The sequence below is a fragment of the Homalodisca vitripennis genome, unplaced genomic scaffold (genome assembly GCF_021130785.1).
Source record: "Homalodisca vitripennis isolate AUS2020 unplaced genomic scaffold, UT_GWSS_2.1 ScUCBcl_2850;HRSCAF=7972, whole genome shotgun sequence".
Taxonomy (NCBI): domain Eukaryota; kingdom Metazoa; phylum Arthropoda; class Insecta; order Hemiptera; family Cicadellidae; genus Homalodisca; species Homalodisca vitripennis.
The window spans coordinates 1-20452 of NW_025778960.1; the positions used below are offsets into that span (position 1 = coordinate 1).

Here is a 20452-nt window from a genome sequence, read left to right on the forward strand (position 1 = left end):
AATTTATTTATTGCATACTAATAGACGCATCTGTATTTGCTAGCTTGAAAATGGTTAGAAATATTTAGAATATAAATATACATTGAAATAATATTAAAGCTGGAGATGTGAAGAAGTTTGCATACTTTACCTTACTGTAATACATTTATTTGATGTCAATACTCCAAATCAAAGATGATTTAGAATGTATCTATATAATGAACAATAAAACTGGAAACAACAATGATGTACCTACATAAACAAAATTTTAATATATTCTTATTTTTCTTAACTTTAAGTAGTATATATCCTAAATAAAACAAATATAACCGTCCATTTGAAGCCATACAACTAAAGCATTTGAAATATCTCAATTTAAATGTAAATAAACACTATAACTTGCTGTAGCTCTTTATTTTATGTAACAAAATTACTACGCCTGCAAATAACATACCATCAAAAAAAATTTATTATTCAATATTTTTTCAATTTAAAAAATAAGTTACAAACATGCAAACCTATTTTATTCATAAATACAGTTTCGCCTCAGCGCATTGAAAGAAATGAACACTACAAAAAGCTTACTTGTTTCTATGAAATATTAGTAATATGGTTCTTTGGAAAGGTATTTTTTATGAAATGATTCAAATTCTTCGTTCATCCACTTTGCTTGGTTGAAGCCATTCTGGTGATGGATGAGTCAATCCTCCATATGATAAATGTTTAATCCATGAATCATTCATGCCGATTTCAGGAAATTTTAACGTTCTCTTCATCTTGAACTGTCGTAAGATATGGGTAACTTGTTTTTAGCTTCTTGGCCACCCATCCTGAAAGATACTCCAAGGCATCATTTTTACAATCAACGGAGTGGTTGCTTGGTCCTGGTGTACATGGAAGTTTATCTTGTGTCATCTCCACTGAAGATTGACCTGTATCGAAGCAAAGGGCATGTAGTTTCGATCACGTTTACTCCTGCTACGCGCAATACTTTACTAACGATTGTTTCTGACGTGTCTTCGTTGTTGTTAGTGTTAGTATTTGCTGTGATAAGCCTTGAGTTTTAACCAAGAATGATCATTCGCAGACGGTATATGGTATCTAATGGGGTAGGATGATCGTTTAGTCCTCCCTCTCGTTCTAATCTGAGAGAATAGATTCTCTAAACAGTCTTGGTTAAACCTATAAGTGAGAATGTATTTAATGTCGTACGATGTTTTGAGATCTTTTAACAACTCTTTTAGTGATATGATAGATATAATGCACCCATTTTGAAACAACTGTAAGGACTTTTTTCCCACAGCATCTCATTGTTGTCATCGTTTTCAACATTTCGTCTAATATTTCATTTTGTTTGCCAAGTCTTGTCCAAACGCTCTTTGAGAGTACTCTCCAAATTGTTGAGGACTGTAGGAGTTCATCATGTCAAACCATTTATTCACAAGCTCAATGAAACTGCTTGTGGACTGTGCAACTTCGTAATTTCTTAAGTAATGTCTCAAGGCTGTTGCCGTTGTGTGAGACATTAGTTCACTAGCTTTCCGCACATTTTGACGCTCAGATTTTTGAACAGTGAAATGCGCTGTCGTTAATTTATGACATACTTTTAAATCCTCATTTTCTTCCATATTTAGAATTGTATAAACTGGCTCTTTTTGGACAAATTGATCATTAGAAAGTTCAAAACCAGTATCTAAAAACCAGTTGCGAATTAGTTTCAAAACATGAGGGGCGTCTGCAAATAAGTATACCTTTTCGTTGGAGGAGGGGTTAGGAACAAATTATGTCTTTTTGGTAGTTTATTTCTAGCTGTTTTCCACAATCCTACATTTCCACCTCCCATGTCACTTACACAAGCTTTTACGGTATAGCCTGTTTCTTTTAATTTCATAATTATTGTCGATAGAAATCTCTTTAGTAACTTGTGTGTCGAACTTAACGTAAAGGGGTTGCTTCCAGTTTGCAAAAAGTCCTCGAGCTGAAACAACTTGCATTTGACTGTGCGGACCCACAATTTGGTCGTTCTTGGAGTCGTACTCCATAACTTTTTTTGACTTTTATTTCGTCAAATTGCAAAATAATCACACGCTCGTGCTCTTTAAATGAAGAGCTAGCTACTTCGAGATATTTGAACACTGAAACAAACAGCCCCTGATCAATTACAAAACGTGAAGCCCAACGTTGAAGCGTTGAAAGTCATGGGAGGGGAATTTTCATCTTTCTTTTTATAAACAAATAACATCTCTTACTAAGGTACCTTAGAGTAAAAGCCAACGAGATTTCATCACTTGTCCAAGCTACTTGTTTTTTCATGCTAAGCAATACATCAATTTGATTTTTTTGTTAAAATTGATTTGAGCACCTTTCTTTAAGTTCACTGTTTTCTTTTAACAGGGTTTCATTCATATCCGGAGCTTCTAAACTGGCTTCATTTTCAGTAGATTCATTGTTTAAAATATACTCTACAATCTGTTTGGAATCCCTGCTCTTAATGCGTTTGTCTCGTTCGCTAGAAATAATTTTATTTTGTTGAATGCTTACACTGTAGCAGTTTCAGAGCATGAAAACAGTGTAGGCACAGCATTTGGCTTTAATAATTTCTTAGGGGCTAAATTTAAAAGTTCTGCTTTTAAACCACGTTCATAACACTCACTTGTGAAATGATCAGAACAAATAACAGAAGTAAGAGGATTAAAATATTTATCCGCCCGTTTACAAAAATGTGCCCACTGTTTTGACAATGACTGATCTTTAGGAAATCTGTGATAAAATACCTTATTACTTTCTTCTGACAACTTACGTGTTTTAAACGCGGCTGTTGTTACAAACGGCTACTGCACACCGTTCCCCAGGCATCTCACACACTTAAATCATCCAACCTTTTACAAAACGTGGTCACTAATAATGATAATAAATACATTGAACTGGTTAATCGTAGAGCGTCTGAGCGAACACATGTTAGCGGCACTTGACAGCGGCTAGTGTAGGTGGGGGAGGTCTGAGTGTGACGTGTGCGCCAAGTGTGTGCGCACGCGACTGAGGCAACCTTCTGTATAGTAACCTTGGATATGTCTGACGTTTAATGATTATTCTCAATATATTGACTATTGACTATACCAACTTAGCAGTCAATCCACAGAAACATTAGATTGTTTAAATGTTCAAAGTTATTTTGTGAATTTAAGATATAAATTTTTTGGTAAAAATCACATACAGACAGATAGACGGAAAACTAAACATTTTAGGACATACCCCCTTATGAAGTTTTTTGCTTATTTTCACGTCTAGAACAAAATACCACAATATTGGAACACCTTTTGGAAACACCCTGTATATCTGTTAATACTTTCAGCTGAAGTTCAAAAAGAGGCAGAAACATTTGTTTACTAGCAAAATCCACGAATGATAGAGATAGAGAAAATATGGTACATACCTTCATAATGCGCCAAAGAGGCGCAAGAAGGAACGACTATCAATTATCTCAGGAATGTTTAGAATGTGATAGAAAAAGTATACGTAGATATAATAAACTATTTTTCAACAGGAAATTGCATACGAAGCCTAGGGCAACTAATAGTGTGTGTGTGTGTGTGTGTGTTTATATATATATATATATATAATATATATTATATATATATATATATATATATATATATATGATGATGATGATGCATTATTAGTTTAGATATGTGATTAGCACAACACTGATGGGACAACCTTTAAGGTTATCCTGTTAATATAATCATAAGCTTTTCAAACAATTTAGAAAGTCCATAATCTTGAATACCTGTTAGACAAAAATTTTAACAAGATAAAATTATGCCCCAAATGCGAATGACCACCATTCTCAAACTTGGGAAAGAAACGGTTACATGTTATTTACTCGTTTTTGGCTCGCTGGGGGCTGTGCCCTCAGCCCCTAAGAGGTAGGTTTCACCAAAATGGGGGAATAAGAGGATTTATGTGATAATTTGAATTCGGAGATGGGATTTGCCAGGTTGTTAAATGTAGACCATAGTGTTTATTTATTTTCTGGATATAAAAAAAATTATTTTGAGGGTGTTTAATGACTTATAACCTTTGGAGATACAAAAAGTGACAGGACCTATTTTATAGGAAATTTCACAGTGCACTGAAGTACAATTGGACTAAATTGAAATGTAATAGCATACCAAGGGTCTTACTAGATCCTGGGGGGTCATGGAAATCCATCTTCCAGAAAATCTGTCATGACGATGATTGCAATAAGCAAATTTCTATGAAAATCTACCTAATAATTTCTAGTTAGAACTTTATACACCCACTATCTGGATAACCGTACGTGATATTAAAAACACAGGTTGGAACAAACAGTATTGTAAATGACACTTTATTGTTTTGCACTATAATGCATAAGAAGTTATGTATAACCATTTCTTTTCAAACTTTTAATGACCGCCATCTTGAAACCTTAAGTGATATTGAAAAAGTAATAGAATAAAATTTGTTTATAATTACTCATTCTGGAGGTCATGACCGGAGAAAATCCAAAATCTCCTAAAAACTCTGTCATGAGGCTGATTGCATATGCACATTTCTACAAAATCTACCACTTTGCTGAATAAATTATAATAACATGTATATAAATTATTATACTAAGTAATTAGGCAGGATGCTGATAATTCTAATTGCTTGTGTGAATCATGAGCCAAAACTGTAGTAGATCGCTTACTCCAGATTTATAAAGGAGAAAATAAAAATTAGAAATAAAATTGTTACAAATTTATTACCTGAAGAACACAACTTTTTACAGTCAATTGGCTTTTCTTAATTTAAGTTACTAGGTAATATATTTACAATAATTATATACATTAACCAACTTTTAATTTGTATTACACTATACAAAATGTACAGTTAAATATATACAACATATACAAATTTACAGTTAAATATATACAAAAGATACAAATTTACAGTTAAATATATACAAAAGATACAAATTTTACAGTTAAATATATACAAAAGATACAAATTTACAGTTAAATATATACAAAATTCTCACAAAATTACCAATAGCAAAACATAATAATCTGTTTACAAATCCTGTTTACTTTAGAAAATTATTTAAATATGTTATTCACAACTCAGAAATAGATGCTAAATTTTACAAAACTCTGACGTCTTGTCTTTCACAAAGTGCTTGGATTAAGGAACACAAATGAATACATAATTATCTGGAAAGACTTTTTCACCAAGACCAAATAGCGTAAATGAATGCACCCTAAAATGAATATTTCCACTAAAATTAGAATAGGATACTTTGATCATAAATATACTTATTCAATGTGCACAATTTGAAGCAAAAAATTGCTTTAACTTCATATACATAATTGTATCTCCTGGGGATCTACATCTTTTTCTGCAATTAAAATCTAATAAAGCTGCAATCTTTTCTCTAGCAGCTTTTCTTCTTCTTTCAGGAATGTTCTTCAATGAAATAATATGGAAAAACATCTTGGCCATCTGGACTGCTAGAACTTGTATCTTTGGATTTTTTCAACATACGAAAACGCTTTTTAAAGGTCACATTTGTTGGTGGAGTTGTTACAGATTTTGCTGGAGGTGGTACAGACGCTAAAAAAAATAAAATGAGCTATTTATACAGTTCCAGAATACATAAAAAATAAAGTATACAAGTGATTTTAACAGGGATTAATTCAATTGCTCTGTCAGGACTCAAATAATATCTGTTAATTGCTGGACGAGTATGCTACCACTAAACCATAGAACACTCACTGTTTATGATTCAATTACTTTTTATTTGGTTGTTTACAGAACATATGTTTAAATAACTAACTGAGACATGATCAGAAGACCAAATACTTGTCAATATTCTTTGAATTTATATAAATGGTGAAAGCGTAACTCTAATTGTAACCCTCAAATTGGTAGTGTCTGCTTCTGTACTGGCACCCTTTCTACAGCTGTTTGTGAGCTTTATATTGCTCTGTTATATACCACTCAAAATTCTTCAAATACACAACTTATTATACATAATGTTTTCAAAATATTCCTTGTGTAAATTATAAATGATCTTTAATTTTATTTTCTTATTTTAAAAATATAGTATTTGGGTGTTAAAATGTGCTTGATATGAATTTCTTTATACCGTAAAATGGGGTGAATAGCAACAGTTTTTCAACTTTGGAGCTAAAAAACAGTTATTAAATTTAATGCTAAACCAGTGAAAATTACCTCAGTTTTTCCGGTCTTGCCTTCTTCTATTAAGCAGTATTAATTATTTTTAAATATCCTTCACCAAAAAAATTAAAAAAATTAAAATGTTACTGTTTCTATTCACCCCACGGAAAGGGGTGAATAGAAACATATGTTGTTTTTGCTAGATATTTCTATTTCCCAGTGTTGGGATGAATGGAAATACACTGTTTTATGACCTTTTACATGTTACAATATAAAAAAACATGGGAACAGATTTTTAAATGCACTTTTTCATGTAAACAATTTATTAATACAAAAAATAGTTACCGGTACAAAAGAAACAAGCAGCAAACATTAGCTAGGTTTTTGATTGACTTCTACTACTTAATATAATGTCAGTCCACTGAGATCATCATCAAAACTAATGGTATTGTTAAAACGTGATGTGCTTGGGGCAACAATTGGAACACCAAGTTTACGGACAACATCGATTTTGCTTACGAAGGAGTCTTCATCTGTAACAGCAAATTTTCTCGCAAAAGGTTGTTTTTTGTAGAACTGGCAGATGTAACCACCTTCTTCATAATCTTTGACTTGGCAAACATATAGTCTGAAGTGGGCTTTAGTTTTCCCATAGACCTTTACCACAGCGAAATCTCCGGAAGAAATGACAATTGCGTATTTAAGGGCTCCTCTACACCTGACTCTTCGTCTGGAGATGACAAGATTAATTCTTTGTCTGTGTCTTGGACAGAATAGTCTGACATGTCACTGTCAGACGATGATGGTTGGGTTGCCTTCTTTTTTGTTTTTTTTTTTTTTGTAATCTTGGTGCCTGCCTTTCTAACTCCGGTACTGGTACCGGTACTAGTCCCAGCTTGGTCAACTATTTCGGGATTATCTTCAGACATCTCAACAAAATCTTGGATGCCGACACTCTTCCCAGCTGCTACCGAAACCTTCACTCTTTTCTTCCTCGGTTTTGGGGAGTCACCTTGCCTCAATTTTTTCAAAAGCTCTTTGAAACAAGAATCAATTGCTTCAATAGGTGTTTCACATACAGTACCAGGTGTATTGCCAGCCGACGACTGGGCTGAACTCACGGCAGCGCTATCGGAAACGCCATAACCTGGAAGCATTGCCAACACTGGTTTGCGGTTTATAGGGATTATTCCACACTTTTTGAAACCTGATATAATGTTATCAGGTTTGCAAGTCTCAAAAACTTTTTTTAAGAGGCTGGGGAACTTATCTTTCGGGACAGTAGCCTCGTACCTACCTGGCCCATTTTTCCAATCTTTGAGGATAGCGCGCCATGATATCTTAAGCGGTCGAAAAAAATGCGACGTCTAGTGGTTGGGTTTATGTGAGTCGAGTTGCTCGTAGAAAGATAAACTTAACTTTGCTCTCGTTGCATTTTTTTATAACGTCTAGTGACAGGTGGCTGGACAAGTTGTCCCCAATGAGATACTTCACACCATCAAACCGTCTAAAGTAAGGTAAAGCCACAGTTTCAACCCAATCTGAAAAACAGAAGAATCGAACCATCCACTTTTAGTACGATTATACCGGGAGTTGGCTGGACCTCCTTCCCTCCAGCTGTCGTAAAGATGCTGAGCTTTATATACCACATATGGTGGTAATATGGTTCCATCACCTGACGCAGCAAACATCACAGAAGTTGACGCTTTGGTCGAGTTCATTACTCTTTCAGGATATTTGCAGCCCCTCCTTGTTATTACTTTTGTTCGGCCAGGGTCGTCACACAGGTTAGTTTTCATCGTAGTTAACAATGTGTGATTTAGGGACATCCTTTAACTCGACTTCCAAGTTATCAAAATACTCATTGATGAGTTCAGGTGTTACGGCTGCCCTAGACCGTTTGATGTTTTGGCACATTCGGAAAGATAATTGAGCTTTGTAGCGTTGTAGAAACGAATACACAAAATCTTTTCCTGGAAGATTGTCTTTAAACTTGATCACTGTCTTTCCACGCCTATCGAGATATTCTTTCACCAACAGCCGTAGAGTGATCGAATCAATCGGGTAACCCCATTCACCGACTGTTTTTAGTCTGTCAACAATAATTTTTTCTTCCTCTTCTGACAATACAGTTTGTCCCCCCTTCTTCTTCATCTCGCTACCTTTCTTCATGTGTCTATAAAGCACACTGTAATGAATGCCAGAGCAATCTGCCGCTACTCTTAAGCTCATACCATCATTTATTAAACTCAGAGCCCTTTTTAAGTCTTCAGCCGAGTGTTTTTTATGTTTGTTGAGAGATATATAGTTTCTCGGCATGCTGGAAAAAAACATTTGTATTAGACCTAATTGTTTTTAAAATGTGCTTGAAACATATGTTTCATATCTAACATAAAAATGTTTCTTAAGTTACCGTACATATGTTAAACATACACACATGGGTATGTTATATGTACAGTACGATACGTAATATATGTTAAACATTACTACACAGTTGTTAAAACGAGAAAGAAAGATATGTACCGTAGGTACTGAGATTTAATTTAGGTTACCTGGGCCTAGACCTGTTGAAAATTGGTTACTTTTAGTAACATTCATAGTAGCCTAAATTTTAAGCATACTATATAACTCCATACTAACTGAGACAGTGAACAAGCACTAAAATAACAACAAAATATTGTATATATATAATTTTATAACCTTACTATCTAATTTTGTAATCCGTGGGGTGAAAAGAAACACAACAATTCTCTGTTTCTATTCACCCCGTGATTTAAAAATATCCGACATGATAACCTAAAAATTATTGAACAACATGTTTCAGAATAGATAGATTTGTTAACTCCTGTAATTGATCTCTTAGATGTTTTAGCACAATAAAAAAACCTACTTGGTTGTATGAAAGAACTTAGTTTGGTACTTACATGAGAAGTTTAGAAAGATTCAATTGTTGAGGTTATTAAAAGCACATGTGTCGTCTTCAATACACAGCAGTACAGTGATGCCAACACAACAACGTTATTTTTCCCTGTAACTTTCAAGGTTTGCAGCTTCAAAAAAAAATATCCCGCGGTGGATTATCAGTTTTGTGCCTTTCTACCATTTTGTAAAAGATTTTCGGAAGTTTTGTTGCTATTCACCCCAGTGTTGCTATTCACCCCATTTTACGGTAACTGCACTATTTTATCATACATGTGTGATAGATTTATAAAACTTCAAAAATATAAAAAAGATGTAAAATTTTATACTTATTCAAAATATGTACAGTTTTAGTGGGATTACTTAAAAAATTTTTACTTTTTTAGGATTTTTTGATTTTGTAACAAAATTTACTAACAATGTTTCAGCCTTTGCGTACAATTCCTTTGTAACACTGGAAATTCAACATGACTTATTTTATTACATACAGAATATATTAAGAAATAATAATAAATTTATTTTATTATTATTTTTCTTACCTTAAAATGATTTTGGTATTTGAATATTCTTGATAAGATTTTATTGATTTTATAACTTTGCACTATCTCATCACATTTGTGTGAGAGGTTTAAATCAATTCCAAATTATAAAAAAGAAGCACAATTTTATAGTTACCAAAAATATATATAGTTTTAGCGCTTTTACATTTAAAAAATGTTTAGTTTTCTAACAATTTTTGAACTTTTGGACAAAATTCACTAACATATTTTAGCCTTTTTGTACAATTCTTTACAACATTGATATTCAATCTGTATATGACTTATTATAATACGTCATTGTTTTCAGGAAAGTTTCAAGGAATAATAATATTAGGTTATTATTGTTACTATAGTTTTTTATTTTAAAAAAATTAACCTTGAACTACCCTAATAAGGAAACTGGTTCCAATTCAGCTAAACAGTTCTCTCAAATCACTCGATTTTATCCCTAAAATTGAGTGTGTCAACCATACTACTAATAACCAGTACAAAACATAAACTCAAAATAAATTAATTAGGCAGACACCAAAACACATCAACCATACTACTAATAACCAGTACAAAACATAAACTCAAAATAAATCAATTAGGCAGACACCAAAACACGACAGCAGATGTAACTAATTAGACAGTCGGCCCGGTCAGCTGGTCACAGTCAGTACAGTTGCTCGTACAAGACGTTTCTTCTAACCATAAAAAAGAGGAATTAAGTTTGTTTTATTGAGTAATAATACACTTCAATCGATAGCTCGATTGTTCTGCCATAAATATTGATACTAGTCTATCCTAGTCATATATATATATATATATATATATATATATATATATATTGTACAAGGTGTAACAAAACATTCTTACAAACTTTTGGTCATTGTTCTACAAACCAAGAGGAGAGCCTAAACACAACCAATGTTCTAACTCTTTTTGCTTAACATTTGTCATTCTGTATGTGTTTTTTTAGTTTTTATTTTTTATTTCAGACACCAGTAAAGATATGAAATTCAAATTTGGTTTAACTATTTTTTCTTGCAGTCTAAAATCATGCGAAAAATTAATATTATATTATCATATTACGTTTCAAGATGGTGGATGATTTACGTTTTTAAAGCTTAACACTTTAAAAACCAAAAGAGATTTGACAAATTTTAAAGAATAATAAATGTTGGTAAATATAGATAAAAACATTTCAATACCTAGATCATAAAAATTGGTCAATAGATAATTTAGATATAAGCTTTTAACAGTTGTAAAGCATGGTCAATAATGCCATAAACGTGTAGACAGTAAAAACTTTTCCAAGCATTAAAAAAATGTTATAAGTTTACATCTACATTATTTCTTGGCTGATATGTTATTTCATAATTATATTAGTATTTACAATATTAGGCTTTAACATTTTCAACCACTCGCCATCTTAAAACGTGATGTGATGGTAATATAATAATAATTTTTTTCTTGATTTTATACTGCAAGAAATATGAAACTACCAAATGTGAGTTATATATTTTTACTGGTTTCTGAAATACAAAATAAAACTGAAAACCACACACATAAAATCAGTAAACGAAAAGAGGTAAACCATTAGTTGTATTTAGTTTTTAGCTCCTTATAGTCCCTGGAACAATATCCTCAAGTTTGTGTAGAGAATTTTGTTACACCCTGTATAACTTTTCCAGTTAAGTATTTCTTTGTAAGTTTTTAACAGTTTTACATTTTCAATTCAGAGTTTTTCATTTGGAATTTTATATCTAATTTTTATATCTGCTACTGTAAAAGTCTAGAGAATGCTTTTCTATTATTAATTTGTTTGTGTTTCTTGTAAATTAACTATGATGAGTAACTAGCGTTGTCAGCATGTCATCATTATTTTTTTCTATTACTATTACATTTAAGTGATTGGCATACAGACAAAGGTTATTGTTTTTATGTAATATGTGTGATGGCAACCCTTTCTGATGGTAAAGAAATAGTAAAAATGCGTCCAAGAATTGACCCTTGGGTACTCCATATTTCTGAGTTTGTAAAGAGGACTTTACCACTGATAACTGATTAAATTTGGTTACGTACTACAATTCAACATATAATAAATACAGTTCAATAAATACAGAGTAAACCGGAGCCACATCAGATAGCCCAAACCCTATTAATGACTCTAATAATTAATCATGTGACACACCAAAAGCTTTAGAGGTCTATGATGCTCTTTTTAAAAGAGCAAATATACGAATCACTAATGGCCATTAAATCTTTCAGTCACACTTTCATCAATATAGTCCGGAAACAATTTTACTGGATTTCTTTCCACCCCCTAATTAATACCTGCACTCCCCTTTCCCCTTACCTTTCATAGACCAACTTACCATAAGAGGTCTATTTTCCTCATCTTCTTATTGCACACTTACATCCTGGCAACTAATTTTGCAGAATTTCTTTCCAAGCCAAGTGTTGTGTGCACTTTCCTCTCTTTTAACTTTAGTTATGAAAATAACAGGCTATATCACAACTCAACTCCTCACTATTGCTATGGTCTGGCAACTAACTGCACAGCATTTGTTATGTCCCATCATCTTGTTATACTCTGGACTGTCCCTTAATTACCTTGCTATGGTCTGGCAACTAACTGCACAGCATTTGTTATATCCCATCATCTTGTTATACTCTGGGCTGTCCCTTAATTACCTTGCTATGGTCTGGCAACTAACTGCACAGCATTTGTTATATCCCATCATCTTGTTATACTCTGGGCTGTCCCTTAATTACCTAACGCCCCAGGGGGGGAGGATTTTGATGCAGTGTTACGTAACTATTTAACTCCAACAATGAATTGCTTAAATTCATTCATAAATTATATCTCCCCCCCCTCCCATGGAAAGCAAACAGAATAAAATCTGAATCCTCCATATAAATGTGCCCTTAAATGATAAAGCAGGTAGTTTAAATCTGTTTTGGGCGAGTACAAGTTTTTGCCAAGTTGTTTGAAGTTTGAGCCAAACGTTGACAGTACAGATAAAACTTTACGAAACAGGTAAACATGGTTTATCATGAATCCAAAGTTTTACTTGGGAGTGAAATTTAAAAAAATTATATTACAATTTTTAAAACACTATAATTGAGGGAGGAGGGGGTTTGTGGCAGTTTACGCATTTTTTGAGTGGAGTTAGAATTACCGATACAAGTCCGTTACAAGGGAAGTCTGAAAAGTCTGATTTTAGCATTACGTAATTCAAGGGACGGCCCCTATTCCTAAACTTACTTGATTAACAGACATCTACTTCGATAGATCTCAACTGATTTATGTTTTACTTATATCAGTGTCTATTCACACTGTAATCTTTATAAAAATATTCAAATTTTAACCCGATACTTACAAACATGATGTCTTGATTTATAATGGTCCATTAAGTCTTTGTAAGTTGAAAAGCACTGATTTTCACAGAGTTGACAGACTTTAAAAACAGGACGTGTTATATGTTTACTCGTGGTACTTGAAACCTTTGAGTCCGTTAATCCATCAAGTCTCTTCAACGGATTGAAAGAACTGCTAGCCAGTTCACTGAAGTCAACGATGTGCATCTCCTCTGTCTCACCAAGTTGATTGTCTGCCACGTCTTCTTTGGGATAGTCACATTCTTTCATCTGGAAGAAGCATCAGTTGTTTATACTTTCACAACATACAAGCGTACCATATCCCTGGATTTACACACCAAATCTAACAATTTGGTTTTTAACTAATCACACACAATAACATAAACACTAATTCTGAAGGTGACTAACATTTTAAAACTTGTAATAGACCACAGCTTGAATTGTAATGAGTTTATTATTTCAACAAGTCAACAAGACATTGAGTCAACAAGAAACATCAATACAAAATATATACAACGATCAACCAATAAATAAGAAAGTAACAGTATAAGATTAATTTGTAGAGTTAACTCAAACAAAACTTATGAAAGTGTTGAGTAACTTGCTACCTCACTAAGGACACACTCTAAAGCCCTCCTAGAGACTATAGAGTCTCTCCTGTCTGGACAAAAATTCATTTGGTTTAGAATTATTTTAAATTATTTAGTTTTTTAATGTGATGGGGGTAGAGGATAATAGAACAAAAGTAGAACAGTGACTTTTGAATTGAAAACTGTATCAATTTATTGAATTACTTCTATTTTGGAAACTAAAAACTACAATGTGGTAGTACTTTACTGTGGTGTACTTTCCAATATACACAAATCTTAGTTGGAAGAATTATGTACATATAAGTATAGCTCTATCAACAGATAGTGCCTTCTTTTTGAGATTGAAGATCCTAGCATTGTAGAATTCCCCGATTAAACTTTAAATGATTCTTGACTAAATCAAGCCTCTGTAACACAGCAGTTGTTTTCCTGGAGGCAAACTCTCATTGATTCATCATTCTCTTTGGTGTTGTCAAAGCCATATTTAATTCAGTCCCACATCAATATTAACAAAATCTGAGTTGTACCCTAACAGCTACAATATTAAAAAAATTTTATTTTATCAGTGAGAGCAGATGTAATAGAGGTTAGGAACAATTTTGATGAAAATGACTATAAAGGGAATAGAGTAATATATATATATATATATATATATATATATATATATATATATATATATATATATATATATATAGGAAAACTACCACATTTTTCAACCTCAATTTGATTGTTCCATTACCTATAAATCAATCTAGAAAAGTGTTGGCTGCATTATTGAATTTTGTATTGTTATCTCTCCATAACGATTATACCAGATTTAAAAAAAAAGGCAAACACTTTTCTGTAATAAATTGAAGAATATAATACATATTTTTCTGGAAAAAATAAAATATAGTACAATATATTTTTTAATATGAAATTATTTTGACACTTTTTTATAAAATTTTTAGTTTCATTCAAAATTGTACACATGTATAATTTTTTTAATTTGTTTGAGCTAATACTCTTGTCTAAAACTTGTAAGAGATGGTTTTCACGTCTCTAAAGTTTTCTTTACTCATTGTTATAAATAAAATACAGTATATTACATAAAGCACAAAATAACACTACTTGTGTAATAAATTAATGTCAACAACCGATCGTCAAACACTTATGAACTTGGCAGCAATACTGGAAATAAAAAACAAACAAAACCTTGTTGCTACGAAAACATCAATATTAATATTATTACTCTAATAAATGTAAACTGTATACTACTTTATGGTTTGTTTTTACATCACAATACAATTATGGAGCAAAGCATACAATGCTACTAGAGAAATGTGTAATTCGAAAATTCATCGGTTGACAGACCATAACGATTATTAATTAGTTTATTATTATTATACCGAAGATGGAATACAAATTTTTAAAACTGGGCATTACTCGATACATCGAAACATATTGAGTACAGATAAATGGTTCGTTTGACATTTTAACTGTGTACTATAATAAATATCACCCAATACAGATTGTCGCACAAAGACGCCAGCAATTTATGAGGTTTTTACCACATCTGATATGCTGATACCACTGCACTTTTTTGTATACCAATTTTTTATGGAAATCCTTTAGACCACCAGATTATTGGAAGACAATCTATAAAAATGCTTAAAATGTATCAAATGTGTGTTATTACACCAAACCTTTTAATACTATCTCTTGAAGATTCTTTAAAACAAAAATAATATTACTATCAGATATGTCTTGTGCCTCCTTCACAGAAGTTGCAAAGGCAACCTTGGTCAAAAGCCGGTAAAATAAAACCACTCTCATCTGCATTATACACTTGATCGGGAGTTAGGTCTAGTGTGTCCATGATTTGCTTAAACTTTTTCTTGAATAGTTCGACTGCAGCAACATCACATGAAGTTTTTCGCACGTCGCACTTAACAAATGAACTCCGAAAAGTCTTTTTAATTTTTCTAACCATCTTTCACTTGCTTTGAAATTGTTTATCTCCATTATTTTCTCATAGAATACCTTTTCCTTTTCTTTAAGAATTCCCCTGAAATTGGTGTACGCCTGTTATGTTCTTGAAGAAACCAAGTTTATAGGCTATCCTCAACCTGAGGAAATTCCCCTTTATCAATATTTTCATGGTACTTTTCACATTTTCACTGCTTTTGCAAAAAATTAATCTTTTTACTGTTCTTCTATATGTCATGTATCATTGCGCAACCCACACCATGTCCAATTGTGAGGTTAGTAAGCCTTTACCTAGTCTCTTGTTCTTCTTCTGAAGAATTATAGTTTTATGTTTTCATTTACACTGAGACATTTTAAAAACACTTACCATCTTGAAATATAAATTAAGCACAAACTACAACACTAAGTACAGTAGCAATAACGTGGATAACACTGGCAACTGTTTAACGTGAACAGCAGGTAAAACCACAAGACAACTGAGCAATCGTAGGTTGTTTGTTGGCACAGTTTTCAGTAATATATCTCAACTTGAATCCCTAATTCTACACCCGCCAAAATACTGGATTAAACTGTTTGTTTAATGGATTACCGAACTGTTGCAGTGCTGGAAGACGCTCAAAGCGAACCCCCAGCATCTTTTCAACATCAGACATGAGATTCAGATTTCAGGAGTCAAGTCTGCAACAGCGTCAAATTTTAGATGCTGCACATAAGATGGAGGTGAACTGGAGCTAAATTCAACATTCACATTGAATCAGCCCTTCCAACAATAGCTGCTATATGTGTACATATTATTTATTTGTTAAGATGAGTTCCAACACATATTTACAAAAAGAATGAAGAGAGTGATTTGACGAGGAACGTGTTCCTGTCATATAAAGTAGTTTAAATTCGGGCAATAGTACAAGTTTAAATATATATAGACACAACTTGTACATTATATAAAACCAAGAAAGCTACTTACAGGAACCAAATTCATTATACGGAAGTCATTCTTCTTGCTAGGGTATGTTAAAAGTTGTTTCTCAACAAATACTGTGTTTTCTTCCTCAGGTTGTGATGCAATAGTCTTGACATAGTACTCGCTAACTTCTACTTTTATTTCCACCTAAGACAAACAAACAGATGTATACTACTGATGAGTATAGGAATCAGTAACTCACAGCATTTAAGGCTGTCACAGAACTCATATTGAAGACAGAAACACAATCTAGTACATTACTTGGCACAGAATCTAATCATCTCATTATGCATGATCACTTAGCAAAGAATCTAATCATCTCATTGTGCACAGTAACTTAGCAAAGAATCTAATCATCTCATTGTGCACAGTAACTTAGCAAAGAATCTAATCATCTCATTGTGCACAGTAACTTAGCAAAGAATATAATCATCTCATTGTGCACAACAATTTTTATGAACTTTTATGTTGGTGGAAGAAGATGCTCACCGAGGTAATAAAAAATAGCTAGATTAGATTATGATGAATACTAATAATTTTATTATTATGCTAGAATTTGAGTTTCTCAAATACCTAGCATGACACATTTCAACATTACAGAGTTTTGCAGTTTCAAATTACATACAATAATTAGAAAATAACAAATTGTATAATTATAAGATTCTCAAACTCTTAACCAGGGAGTGGTCTATCCATTTAGTTTCTAAATTATAAGTGATAAATCTGAAAATACTGGTTCAAAAATTGTTGGCAAATATTTTTTTACTGATGTGAGTAGTCTCAAAAAAACTAATAAGAAGTTCCCCAGATTAGTGTTATATTGCTTATTATATTAAATATTATATATTATTTAGCCTACGCACAGGCTGCTTGCCCATGTAGGCTAATTTCCATTTTAGTGTTAATATGTAATAAATAGTTTACTTAAATTATATAAATAATATTATCCAACTACTATACTTAAAATTAAATTGTTATATTTTATCGCCACTTAGTAAGTATAGTAAAAGGGTACTATAATTTACTATTTATCAAATGTAAATCAATCTAATATCTATGTGTATATGTTTTTGGAAATAAAAAATGTTTCTATTCTATTGTCACTTTGTTGTTAGTTGTTTAAAATACGTGTTTCTATGCAGTACATCTAAAGGTATAAATGTTCTTTTTAGAGGTTTTGATAAAGTACTAATTTGTTAAACTGTTTACATTTAATGTAAATAAATTAAACGCTTGATCCTTGGAGTACCACAAAAAAATCATCATATCTTTTTATCATTTTGACCTGTATTATTAGCTTTCACAAACTAAATATACCTAGTATTGGAGTTTATGTTTATTTGGTAACAACTATGCATATGAAATGTGCTCACAACCTACATGAGTTATTCCATCTCTACATACTCACATTTAAAACAACCACTCTGTTATTACGAGGGCTATTCAGAAAGTAAGGAACGTTTCCACCTGATGCCACCAGGCATGCGCTAATCGTGTATATATTGAAGTTCTCGTATTCAGCACCTCAGTCTGCACCCAATCGTGACAACGGAAACATCTCCGTGCTGCCCTTTTCTTTATTTTTAAATTGCTGCAATTAAAAATCCCGCCAGTTATGAAGTGAAATCTGTGATTAGTTTATGGTTGGCAAAAAAAATTAAAACCTATATAAATTCGTTAAGAAGTGTGTGAAGTGTACGGGAACAACGTAATGACTGAAAGTTCTGTCCGGAAGTGGAGGATTCAGTTTATAATTTGTCACAACACATGTTTATAATGAAGAGAAGAGTGGATATCCCAGCATTGTAATTGACGATCTGGTCGCCAAAGATGACGAAAAAATTTATGAAAACCGCTGTTTCACAATAACTGAGCTTTCTATATGTTTCCCACAAGTTTTGGACTTTATTGTTTGAAATTGTCTCACAGAAGCTAGGCTACCATAAATTTTGTGCAAGATGAGTGCCAAAAAATACTTACAGATCACCATAAATAACAACAATTGGGGGCAGCTTTTGACGGTTTTAGAGGCCTACCACAGTCATGGTGATGCATTATTGGATCAAATCGTAACAGGAGACAAAATCTGGATGAAACATTAATTGAGAGACAAAATTACAGTTCATGAAATGGGGGCACACAACATCTTCTAAAAAAAACAAAGAATGTCTGCAAACTTAGTTGACCAGGAAGATGGCAATAGTGTTCTGGGAGAGGCATGTTGTTCTGTTCTTATTGATTTTCTCGAGAGTGGTTTAACGATAAACTCTGAGCGGTACTGCCAAACATTGCAAAACCTTAGGAAACAAGTGCTAAGGAAAATTATCAACCAAAATTTTTCTTTTGATAACAATGCCCAACCTCACATGGCAAATCATACGCAATTCTTGAACTCGTTAGTTTTTCCTTATGCCCCCTACAGTCCTAATCTTTCTCCAAGTGATTTTCATTTGTACCCGAAAATGAAAAACCTGGCTAGCAACACAGGGTTTTGACGACAATGAGGAGCTCCAGATACACGTCACTGAGTGGCTGAGATTACAGGCAGCAGAATTCTATGACACAGGAATTCCAAAGCTTGTCTCCCGCTATGAATTTGCATGGTGACTATGTAGAAAAGTAGTATTTTAGTCCCTCTTTCACAAGTATACAATAAATGTTCTTCTTTTAATTGGTTTTTTTTTATTCCAAAACTTTTCTTACTTTCTAAATAGCCCTTATATTTTAAAAGAAAAACACCTTAACACCAAAAATTACATGACATGTTTTGATTTGGGTTATTGAAATCTGACAATGTGAGTAAAGTTGATCAAGTTTGGTCTGCTAATTTTGTCACATTTTCTTCAAATTTGATCTGTCTTTTGATAAAATATTATAATATCCATATTTATAAATATAAATTTGTTTATATCCATGAAATATTTTAATGGATTGAGGTAATCCAAATGAATCGAAATTCTGCTTTTATGCCAATCACAATACTATTATGTTATGTTACTGTTATGTTGATCTAAAAAATATGCAATACGTACAAATATATGGTTAAGAAATGGTATACCACTATTTTCAATTTTTAGTTTTAACAATTGAAAACTATATTAAAATGAAAATACCAATGTAATTTTACATTAATATTTAGCTTGCAAATATAAAATTCAGTATTCATAATCTGGCTGTATAAATGATTTCTCCTTTTTTGAAAACAAAATTTAAATACTATACAGCAGTAAAGGAAAAATGTGTTAAATTACAATAAAACCTTTCATATTCTATCTACAGTAAAATCTGCCATATTATGTCTAATGTTGCCCCAGGGCAGGCCAGATGATATTAAAGACCCGGTTTATTTTTTTTAAACACTACGATTCAAAACTATATGAATTTACAAAAAATCACAAAAAATACAAGGTACAAAAACATGTAATGTTTAAAAACAGAAATGGACTAATCTGAAAAACAAATACTTCTGATAAAATGTTACAAACAACACTAAATATGACTAAAACCAGTAGTGTAACTAAGACTTGGCTTTGAGGGGATGAATCTGATTTAAAAACACTTCACACCATGTGGGTGTATGGCATGAATTTCAATAAAATATAAATGTTTTTAAAACTAGATAGACCTAATTCTAAGAAAAAGTTTGACTTCTGTACTTCAGACAATTTTTTTAGAACTCTTGGAGAGTTCTATCCCCCTCATCTCTCCCATAGTAACACAACTAGTTTTAATTATGATTAGTCTAAGAACAAATACTACAGTGTACTCCAACTCTACGTAAAATTTGTGTGGACACAAAAAAAGTTACTACCTTTTCTGGCGGACAGGATTGTAGTGCCTGTAATACTACATTGCTTGATGCATTCTGGGGCTTTTCCTTCCTTCTCTCCAGAGCCTGTTTTAACTTCTTTGAGTTTAATTTCATGTGCAGTTTTTTTAAAACCTTTGGT

General features: G+C 32.4%; 1 protein-coding gene across 1 annotated transcript; it reads right to left on the reverse strand.

Annotated features, from left to right (window-relative positions):
* Window positions 1-5434: 5434 nt before the first annotated feature.
* Window positions 5435-20435, reverse strand: LOC124372287. The gene is made up of 4 exons (XM_046830667.1): window positions 20314-20435; window positions 16506-16649; window positions 12986-13253; window positions 5435-5592 (listed from the first exon to the last, which is right to left on the reverse strand). Exons 1-4 carry the CDS (start codon window positions 20425-20427, stop codon window positions 5435-5437), a joined length of 684 nt encoding a protein of 227 aa, XP_046686623.1. The 5' UTR covers window positions 20428-20435.
* Between the last annotated feature and the right edge of the window lie 17 nt (window positions 20436-20452).